The sequence below is a fragment of the Takifugu flavidus genome, chromosome 6 (assembly GCF_003711565.1).
Source record: "Takifugu flavidus isolate HTHZ2018 chromosome 6, ASM371156v2, whole genome shotgun sequence".
In the NCBI taxonomy this organism is placed as follows: domain Eukaryota; kingdom Metazoa; phylum Chordata; class Actinopteri; order Tetraodontiformes; family Tetraodontidae; genus Takifugu; species Takifugu flavidus.
Genome location: NC_079525.1, coordinates 11,210,100 through 11,220,827, shown reverse-complemented (window position 1 = coordinate 11,220,827; position 10,728 = coordinate 11,210,100). Strand labels below are relative to the sequence as shown.

Sequence of the window (10,728 nt, the reverse complement as noted above, 5' to 3'; positions counted from 1 at the left end):
ACATTTAAATGCCGCCTGGTGACGTCATTTCAGGTTCGATAGGGATAGGGAAGGGCGAGGAAATATACAGACCCAACTGGTTTCTGTTATTCGAATGAGCGAGTCGGCATTTCGGGGAGATGTTCAGGCATTGCCTCACAGGAACCGGAGCGATCCTAGCCTCAAAGGTCACCTTCCTATGTGTCAGAACCAACTTCTGCTTCGTGTAAACCGGTCGTACGAGTTTTTTCTGTGTGTGAAGAGATTACCATGATGGTTGAACTTTAGAAAATGATGCCACACAAAAACTGATCAAACATTCATTTGATGACACAAGCACATGGGTTTAAGGTAACAGGGCGCCAGTTTTATGACATTTTTCTTGACATGAGTTGTTTTTATAGCACCGTCCCGGCAAATATCCAGCCCCAGTTGGCTTTAGATGGTCCCTCCATCGGGTAAACAAACCGAGTTTGCTAAGGCAGGATGTTGGATGACTTATGTAGACAACTGGCCTGTCTTTTTTGTCCCTCACAGCCATCATGCAAATATTAGCTCCGTCCCTTTTTGTCCCTGCGGGCGGAGCAGCTGGACGGCGTCATTTGTCTCGTTCAGGACTGTGGTGGACGTGCATCTGCTGGACGACCGATCCACAGTAGGACATTCTACAGAAACGCATTCTGCAGTATCGTGCACAGAAAGTGTCTGAGCCTAACCTTTAATGATGACAGAAACTGTCAAACAAGATTGTCAGGACAATTACCACCAATTTATCACCTTCACACTTCCTGCCTGGAAGGCGGCCAAGTGTGTGGGTGAAAAGGCTGTAAACAGGGCCACTCTGGGTGTCAATGTCATCTGGATGTTTTGGACAAGCAGGAAGTGCCACCAACCGCGCTCACAGATATCCGACACATGCAAAAATGGGGGATTTTTGCCACCAACGGTGACAAAACGGTTTCACCACAGGAATGGAGCTACACAGGCCTCCATATGCTGTCACACTTAGGTGGCCAAATTAGTGAGCAAGCGTCAGGTGGCGAGCGATTAATTGTAATAATTTGATTACTTATTACTCCTGTGGTTCTCCTTTCATAGAAGGTTTGGCAACAAATTCCTTGGAGGCCTTTTTTATTCATGTGGTTTCGCACTTCTAACAACGGGCTAACGTTTCACCAGTGACGCAACCATTAACCTTGATGTTGGCCTGTGTGGGAAAAAGAAATGGAAAAAATGGCGGCGGGGGGGAGGGGGGTCAATGAGAAGCAAACATTGACTGTCTCGTGAGAGCGTGTGCACCAAGCAGACATGTGACCGACTCCGACTCGCCCTTCTAAGTTCATGAACCACACCTTTGCGTAGCTAACGTCTGATCACAGCAGACTCGATTAAGCGGCGCTCTTAATGCGTCTGACAGGGGCCTAATTTAAAGGTATGTCCCTCCTGTCAGACGCGGGCTTGGCAACGCTTGACAGTAATTGCTTACGTGCTCACTTATTTGACTTTAAGGACCTAAAGCGGAAAAATTCGGAGCTTGAGTTTTGTAGTCTCAAAGAACAAAAGGGTTTCTGACGAACTATTAAATTTGATACTGCAAAAGCGCCTGAAGGCTACTCAAGGTTTCTCATCGCAAAACAATTAGAATAGGAGTGTCTCACGTAACTTTCATTATCTCTATACAAGGATGGGCATGTACTTCAAATAACTGAACAAGTCTGGGCTGTGCGGTGCAGAGAAATGACCTCAGCAAAGGAGCGTCTGCGTTTTTATCAATTCAATCATCCATCCTGTCATCAGAACAGCCCCCATCCGAGGTTTACTGGAAAAGGTGAAGACTGGGGGGCATTTATCAAACCTCCAGGGTGAATTATATCGCATTTGAGCTCCTTTATTAGTGCGTTTCCCCCCTTGGAATCGATGAAAATTCACAATTTTTGAAAACTCTTCATGAAACCTTGAGAGGTTTTTCATAATCATTATGAGGAGATGCATTTCATGGGAATAAGGAAGCTAATGCGCTCTGCGTTTATATTGATGACAGGAGATAACACAGATACGATTTATGGTGGCCTCCCTGTTTACTCAAAAGAAACCTTTTGCTCCCGAGCCAACCATTTCTGGCTCCTTTCCTCTGGCAGACTTCAGGTTGGCATAAAGAAAACCTTAAAGACTTGAAATGTAATGATTGTGTGCAATGAAACGCGTTGGGTCCCAGATGAAGCGCTCAAGGGCACATTGGATTAAAACATGTTGACAAGCTGGCAAACGCAGTCATCACTCAACGACGTGGCACGCGATGGGACCTGGGCCGCTGCGTAAAAGAAAAGGGCTTGAACAGTTTCAGGATTCTCTGGTGCGGGAAGAAGGGTTTGCTGTTCTCGCCTCCTTCCTCGGAAGATTTCTTTCTTTTTGTTTTAATACCACATTTGCATATTTTACTTGCCAAATATTTTGCAAATCACCAGACTAACACATGTAATTAAAAGGAAATACTGCAGGTATCTCAGCTATTTCTACTTATGAACCCTTGCCACGTGGTTATGGAGACATTTGCATAGTGAGCAATGACATTGATTCATCAAAGCGAGTTGCATCGCGTCTTTATGTTATTACCTGTTTTTACTGTGAAGTCATGTTATTATTGTGTTTATTATTACCATTATTATCTGCTATTAGTTGCAGTAATGATTGTGTTCCAGCTACTTGCGCTTGCATGAGTCCATCAAAAACAATTAAAGTTCAGCGCTGAACAATGGAACACACCTTCCTGGCGGCCTCTGAAGAATGCGGGGGCAGCCGTTAGGCCGCGGCGCCACGCCCGGTGCGGTTACACCTGTGGGCAGCATCCTCGCCCTCCGCCTCATCAGGCCGCTCCCACCTCCGCCCAGGAGGATATAAAATCGCTCCCCGCAGCTGCCTCAGCACCATCCGCTTTGCATCCCTGCCTGGGTTCAGTGTTTTAGATCAGCAGCTGCTCGTTCCAACGCACGTCAACATGAACAGCGTTTACCGTTCTGGCTATTCCGCCTTGTCGCTGTCCTCCCTGCCGACGGTCGGCGGCTCCAGACGGGCCATGAGCGTGTCCGGGGTCAGGAGCGCGAAGATGTCCTACTCCTCCAACAGCATCGGTTCCGGGTTCGACCTGTCCGGGTACGGGACGGGCGGTGGAAGCAGCGGAGGCATCGGTGCCATCCTCTCGGGCCAGGAGAAAGTTACCATGCAGAACCTGAACGACCGCCTGGCGACGTACCTGGACAAGGTGCGCTCTCTGGAGTCCGCCAATACAAAACTGGAGCAACAGATCCGCGACTGGTACCAGAATCAGACCCCAACTGTCAAGGATTACAGCAAGTTCCAGCTGATCATCGATGATCTGCGCAAAAAGGTGATCCTCATTCCTAAAAACAAAGCTTCTTATCTACATTTATTACCAAATTTCAGCTTAAAATCCCATGAAACACACGCTGGGGGTGTTCTCCTCCCATCACTCCCATAGCTTCTTTTCCTCATTAAAGTGAGCAGCATTTAATGAGCCATTTGCTGACTCAGTCATATGGAGGACAGGAACAACAGCTCCATCCTTGCAGGCTGGCAGCCGCTGACTCTTTTATCTGACTCCTTCTCTCCCCTCCCCCAGATCAGCGTCGCCACCCAGGACAACGCCAGGCTGATGCTGCAGATCGACAACGCCAGGCTGGCCGCAGAGGACTTCCGGATCAAGTGAGTGTAGGGATATGTGAGATGTTTTACAGCGACAGGTCGAAGTCAACTGATGCCATAAACTTTCCGCCTGTGTACACACAATTAACTGAGAGATATGAAAGTCAACATGAAACTGGAAGAACTGGTTCTGAGGTGGCTTCCTGCCCCACGTCGACTCTCTGTTGTTGTGGCCGTTGGTGGTAACACAGTTTGTACGGGTGCATTTAACAAGGAGCTGTGTGCTGATTCCGCCCCCCCACGCAGGTTTGAGAATGAGATGACTGCGCGCATGTCGGTGGAGGGGGACATCGGCGGCCTGCGCAAGGTTCTGGACGACCTCACCAACACCCGCTCCGACCTGGAGATGCAGGTGGAGAGTCTGAGGGAGGAGCTGGTCTATCTGAAGAAGAACCATGCTGAAGTGAGCGCTCACGAGCCAGTCGAGCGCGCTCGTAAAAACCATCTCACAGTTAACGGCGACTCGGCAGGATCCTCATGTTTTATCCACCCCCCCCCCTTCTGCCTTTAGGAGCTCGCAGCCCTGCGCAACCAAGTGTCCAGCAGCTGTGTGAACGTGGAGGTGGCTGCGAAGCCTCAGGCTGACATGAGCGCCGTCATGGCAGACATCAGAGCTCAGTATGAGGCCATCACCGAAAAGAACCGCCGCGATATGGAAAGCTGGTACAAGGGGAAGGTGATGTAGCTCTTGAACTTGACGTTCGACTCCTCCCGCGTGAAAGTAGGTCCCACATCAGTGACGGTTAAACGCTCTGTGTCCTCCAGTTCGACGAGCTGAACAAGCAGGTGGCGTCGAGCACAGAGAGCCTTCAGATCTCCAGGACGGAGGTCAACGAGCTGAAGAGGACCTTCCAGGCCCTCCAGATCGAGCTGCAGTCCCAGCTCAGCCTGGTAAGGCCCACATCTACCAACTCTCAGCTCCACAGGGGAAAACGCTGCTCTCATCACTCTTCTTCTGGCAGAAAGAGGCCTTGGACGGCCAGCTCGTGGAGACCGAGTCCCGCTACAGCCTGCAGCTGAGCCAGCTCCAGACCCTCGTCAACGAGCTGGAGAACGAGCTGCGCAAGATGAGGGCTGACATTCAGAGGCAGGCACAAGATTACCAGGTGCTGCTCGACATCAAAATCAGGCTCGAGAGGGAGATCGCCGAGTACAGAAGGCTGCTGGACGGAGAGGAAGTAATGTGAGCAAGACGCGCAGACGCACGTTTGTTCTGGCCACTCGCGACAACTCGTAACGGCTTCTCATTCTCTCTTCTAGGAAAACCGTCACTGTCACCGAGGTTAAAGGTACGTTTACAGCTCCGGCGGTGGTTTGATCCGCTGCTTTCCTGCCTGATTATCTTTACATTCACTTCAACAGAGCTACGCATTAAAGCTTGTTTTCTCTCTGCAGCAGTCCAGCCGCCGGCTCCGGTCATAACTCAGAGGAGAACCGTGGTGATCGAGGAGATCGTAGATGGAAAGGTGGTATCTCGCACAGAAGACGAGCGCGAGGTCCGCAAGGAGTAAACACGGGAATACCAACAAATGGTCATAAGCCGCCTTTGTTGACCCGCTACTCTAGGATGTTTTTAAACTGGATTTTTTCAAAAATGCATCACCAGCCTTTGTATCCTGTGATATCCTGCGTGCAAATTTCAAATTTACTTACAGCAGCTGAGTTGTGAAAACCTCCAACACTTCTCATATTTCAGCTTTTTGATCAACAACAAGGTGATAAATCACAGCATGCAGTTGACTTTAGTTCGTATTTCAGGTCTTTTATTGTGTTTAAAAAGCCTGAAAGTTTCATTATGATAAACAAAGGTGAAAATAGACTCACTGCTCTGAATGTGTTTACATGTTTATAACTTAACATCTTGACAAAACCTCTGTGTCTGCATATTAAGCAGTGATTGACAATCGCCTGTTGGACCTGTGTTTATTAAGATTTTACCAGCACTGTTCAGCCATTCAAGTTAAAGACAAATAGTATTGTTTTTTTAAAGGATCAAACCAATGCTTGATGACACTGATAGGTTTTTGCGTGTTCTAAAAAGTAAAATTTTGTGTCATAATTTGGTCTATACGTTTGTGTTGTAGGGATAACATGTGTCCACTAGATGTCGCCATATTCCAATAAACTCCTTACCGATCTCCCCGGAGGTTTCTTTCGTGTTATTATTGCCTTTCAAATTAAGTGAAAAAGTATATTTTCACTTATCTACATTATCTGTTTTTTGCAACTTTAAAAGAATTCTATTTCGTCTAGTATACAATATAATCAACGAAGTTATTAATTACTTAATCATAAATTCCGTTCACACCACATACTTAAAATAATTCATACGGTTGCAATATTATTTATAACATACATTACAGAACATACAGGTTGTATTTGCAATGCAATCAAGAAAAAAAATTAAATAATTTGGTGCTTTATTTATTTATTTTTTAAATATACTTTTTTATTTTTACAATAATGACGACATATATACCTAAACTATATACAACTAAAGCGGTCAGAATACGAATTTAAATGAATAAACATATAAACAGTCAATATTCACTTAAGTCACATAAATCTACCAGTTTCTGTTCATTTTATGGCGTAAGGTAGAGAAAACCCTCTCCAATCCATTCCACCTGTTCACATAAAGAACGCCCACATCCCTGGAAATCCAGTCCACATTTTCCCTGCAACCGTATTCACTGTCGGTACCTGCAGCGTGTGAACCTTTGAAGCACCGAATAGAAGAGCCTTAGGAGAAGGGTGGATATAAGAAAGTTAAGGTTTAAACCTGTGTTTGTTCTTGTACTGTGTTAAAAAAACATACTTAAATCATAATAATGAAGAATTTCTCAGTCCTTGTTAGCTGTTTGTGAAGTTTTGTGTTCGGACGCTGCACATTATGTGCATTTCCTGGGGGCTAACTCCCCTCCCCCCCTCTTATATCCTAGTGACGCCCCTGGAGTCGCCTATTTGTGAAGTGTCAAGTCTCTGCTGGATCCAATTTGAGGTGAAAACTGCATCAAAGATCGGCTCCTTCTCAGTCACGACCTAAGTGATGACAAAATTCTGCACCACAGGAAGCTGACGTCACCGCAGCTCGCTCCAGATCCCATGTACAGTCAATGGGCGCGTCCACCTCCGTGGGGACGTCAAGCTGCTGTGTGGACTCGCATCGGGCGTGACGTCATCGCCGAGAACCCGACCCGGACCCGGATCGGATGGGAGGGGGATTTAAACGAGACGTCATTACGTTACTCGGGAAAAGATCATTTCACCAACATATACTTAAACATTTACACACTAGGAAAGAAATCACATTAGGTGACAGTTTATGCATCGGATTAACTGACTAAGAAACGTTGCACCAGCAGCAGAATTGAAAAAGCAACATTTCAACCAGCATTTAAAGCGCCTGTGGACAAAGCAAGACAACAAAACGCGCGTGAAACTTCTCTGACGGGGTAAATCTTGGCAAAATATAGACACAACTTCCAAAAATACATGTTTTCTAAACCACAAACTTGTGGGAAAACGCACGAAACGGGAAAAGGCGCAGCAGATGAGCAGCTGTCCGTGGTGCTGAAGGAGCTGAGACCAATATTGGTCTAAATAAACAAGTCAATAAATACATCCCCCCAGCCACACGTGCACACACGCACACACACATATTTGGGAGGGGGGTAACGACCCCTTTCTCACATGAGTAAGCACTTTTGCAAAGGAAGAGGAGGAGGGGGGGCAGGGAGAGAGAGAGAGAGAAAGTGAGAGAGATATCACGGGCTCCGTCTGTTCCGCCCAAACCTCCAGCTGGAGTCCGGTGGCGGCGGACGCGACCGATCGCCCCCCAACTCGATTCAGCAACCGGCGTGAGCATAACGAGATGGGCTCCTCTTGAATCTCGGCGGCGGAGGGGAGAGGCGGGCCGGAGGGTGGGTGGGGGGACACAACGACGAGAGCGCAGCGTGAGAAACACCCAGAGAGCACAAGCGGAGGCTCCGCCGACGGCGCCTGCGGCCATGAGCGGCTCGCAATATTCTCCAGAGCTGCCGCCGCCGCCGCCGCTCGGCGCGCGGACCAGAGCGTGAGGTGTGGCTCGGATCTGCTCCGGGAAACCTGTCAGCCGAAACGACTCGCCGGGGAGGGGGTGGAGGTGGTGGTGGGGTGGTGGCGGAAAAGATGTCCGCCTCGGTGGGACCCCAGGGTGGCCCTCGCCCACCCACTGTACCGCCATCCATGCCGGATCTGCCGGACCTGAGTCATCTGACCGAGGAGGAGAGAACCATCATCATGGCAGTGATGGCGCGCCAAAAGGATGAGGAGGAAAAAGAACAAGCCATGCTAAAGTAAGGCTCCTTTTCTCCTTTCCCGGTACTACCAGAACGATCGCACGCTCACCCAGAGGTAGGTGCGACGACAGATGCGTCCCCGTTCTCCACCGACACGTTGGTGCTGCTTTGGCTACATGCCCGCACCAGGAACATGGAGGTCCGGAACGGCAGAAACGGGACGCGTGAAGCGCAGCTGCTGGAATCGATTCATCCAGTCAGCGCGGATGACCCGAAACAGGGTCAGATGCGTTACAGGTGTACAGTAGGCAGAGGCCGCAAGGAAGAGAGGAGACGCATCTGTGGAGGGATGGGAAGGGGGGGGGGCACGGGGTTTGGGGGGGGTGGGAGGGGGGGGGGTGATGAATCATAGCATTATTTCTGCTTTTCATCAATGGGGACTGCGCCCCATGTGTCCCTCCGTTTACACACCGCACAACGCTGCGATGCTTCGCCTTTTACGCACGCGGCTACGCTTCATCAGCGTAGTTTTTGCAACGGCGGCGTCTGTATGTGTGTGTGTGTGTGTGTGTGTGTGTCAGAGAGAGAGAGAGAGAGAGAGAGAGAGAGAGAGAGAGATTGCCGTGACAATAATGGCATCAACAATGGCATTATCGCTCTGAAATGCCGGGAGCGATACCGCGCGCTTTATTACCCCGGCGGACGGACGGTCTCGAGCACGTCCGCTCTCCTCCTCGACGGAGGGAAGATGGGGTGTGGTTGGAAGACTTAGCAGGCCCCTGCTGGACCGGGCAGGGTGGATGTGAGAAAAGAAGCGCGCTTGTCGATACGTGCGTTTGAATCAGCGATGCAGGGAAGCATGATGGGAAATGGCTGCTGTTGCTACATATTCGTTTAAAGTTGAAATGTTTGTGCTCCAGTCGCCGCCCCCCCCACCCCCCACCACCGCTACCACCGAGCAGCACACACCCGTTCTGTAGTCCTGCTCTTGGAGGATGCTGCTCCAGCACTCTGGCTGGCTTCCTGTCTAATGGCTGGTTTCATTTCCTGGCTGCACCCTGAAGGGAAAGCGGGGTGAGAGCTACGTCGAAGGCCCCTTGAGAGGAAGTGATGTATTTAATGTTCCATGAGGCACATGCTCAGGTTCAGTCAATAATGGCTTCATCAGCTGGCTAATCATTGACAGGACCAGCTCACGGTGGTCAGAGACGACCTGGGGTGTTAGAGCGAGTCCGTTTATCAGTTCTTAGAACATTTTCCTGTAACCTTGGAGCTTTTGGATGCAACTGAATGTCCCAACAAATGCTTGAAATTGTTAATATATTCAGATTTAACATTTTGGGTCCAGGGAGATGACACAGATAGTGACACATTTATAAATCGAACCTGCTTTTTACTATAGTTGTTGCCCTGATACCCTCCAGAAATGGTTACGGGGGCATGTGTGATGCATGTGAGCGGTTCCTGGGAGCCCAGCAGCTGCTCGTGCTGAACTTTCCACTGATGCTTTATCTTTCAAGGCCTTTTCATCTGACACTTTCCAGACCTGTTGCTGATTCGGACCACCTGCTTCTGAACCAATCCGAGACGTCGAGCGCCTGAGCTTGCCGCCACTTATTCCCGTAGTTGTTCGAGCAGCCGCGCGTCCAGCGCCCTGCTTCAAACTCCCGTCATGGATTTGCGAACACCCCCATTGACTTTCTAATCCCGAGGATGTGTAGCGGATGAACATGCTGATTATCACAGACTCATTTATCTGATGGCATCTGTGGAGCTCTTTATTCCTCCTGACTGGTTCTCGGCGAGGCGCCTTAAGAGCTCAGATGCTAACCTTAGCATTTTCAGGCTGGAGTGTGTGAGTGTCAGTGAGCAGAGGAAAATGGCGTGTGTACATTTGTGCTGTTAAGTTGCTCACTAACCTGTCAGCAGAACTAATCTAGAGAGATTAGTGATGTAGCACGCTGTGAAGCCTTTAAATCACTATTCCACGTGTACTCTATTACTTTCAACTAATAATTTTACAGGCAAAGGGGCTGGAAAATGTGTGTTGTTTTTCTGATGTGCGGCACGATTGGGTGAGGGACCGGCCTGTGTTGGGTGACACGAGATGACAAGCAGAAAGCTGACCTAAGACAGAGAGGGAGAGAGAGGAGGGAGGATTCAGGGTTTCTGAGGATCAGATCAGGGAGGAGAGAGAAACAGAAGAAATGGAGTTTTCTGAGCTCCTCAAACACACACACACATGTATTTCTCTCTCTCTGTGGGGACATTCATAGAAATAAAACTATACCCAACTGCCTAGCCATCCCAACCAACCAACCAGCACTTAACCGAAACCCAAATTCAACCATTTGGAGGGCCCATTTCACAAAAATGTCCTCTCACGGTGCCTTTAACCACTTGGAGATGAGGCGACAACAGCCGTGAGCTTTAAACCCCATTGGTTTAGAATATAAAACTGTCTCCAACCAGCCTTCTTTGTGCATAGCAACGGTTGCCTTTCCACCTGTCGGCCCTGGTGTGAACTGGCGCTGTACGGCTGTAGCCCAGGTGGTAGAGTGGGAGCTGTTGGTTCGATCTACATGTCAAAGTGTCCTTGAGCCAGGCCTAAAATAGCTCCCGAAGCGGCATCGTGGGGAGCGTGAACGTGCATGAATGCTTCTTCCTAAGGTTATTCTGGCACCGGTGAGCTAATGAGAGAGTGAATGCAGACTTTGAGTGGCCAAAGATGATGGGAGGAGAGCTGTTT

At 49.0% G+C, this 10,728-nt stretch overlaps 2 protein-coding genes across 10 annotated transcripts in view; both read left to right on the top strand.

Moving 5' to 3' along the window:
- The first annotated feature begins 2,890 nt into the window (after window positions 1-2,890).
- Window positions 2,891-5,840, top strand: LOC130527041 (keratin, type I cytoskeletal 17-like). Its single transcript, XM_057035102.1, has 8 exons — window positions 2,891-3,364; window positions 3,617-3,699; window positions 3,946-4,102; window positions 4,211-4,375; window positions 4,465-4,590; window positions 4,662-4,882; window positions 4,960-4,988; window positions 5,095-5,840. The coding sequence occupies exons 1-8, from the start codon at window positions 2,975-2,977 to the stop codon at window positions 5,208-5,210; spliced, it is 1,287 nt and encodes a 428-aa protein (XP_056891082.1). The 5' UTR covers window positions 2,891-2,974; the 3' UTR covers window positions 5,211-5,840.
- Window positions 5,841-7,462: 1,622 nt separating this feature from the next.
- The window catches only part of rims1b (regulating synaptic membrane exocytosis 1b), a 35,938-nt gene continuing 32,672 nt past the window's right edge, over window positions 7,463-10,728 (top strand). For 4 of the 9 annotated variants that reach the window (XM_057035074.1, XM_057035075.1, XM_057035073.1 and 1 more), the window contains exon 1: window positions 7,478-8,036. In XM_057035074.1, the coding sequence (XP_056891054.1) occupies window positions 7,870-8,036 (167 nt within the window). In that variant the 5' untranslated portion in view covers window positions 7,478-7,869. Of the gene's footprint in view, window positions 8,037-10,728 lie in introns of all 9 variants that reach the window. The other 5 variants (XM_057035076.1, XM_057035077.1, XM_057035081.1 and 2 more) reach the window with 3 other exon arrangements.

Bases quoted from the DNA above. Each gene is read 5' to 3' on its own strand.
- LOC130527041 (XM_057035102.1), top strand. From the start codon at position 2,975: ATGAACAGCGTTTACCGTTCTGGCTATTCCGCCTTGTCGCTGTCCTCC. The intron at 3,700-3,945 runs GTGAGTGTAGGG...CCCCCCACGCAG, and splicing joins GCAGAGGACTTCCGGATCAA to GTTTGAGAATGAGATGACTG. The intron at 4,883-4,959 runs GTGAGCAAGACG...TCTCTCTTCTAG, and splicing joins CTGGACGGAGAGGAAGTAAT to GAAAACCGTCACTGTCACCG.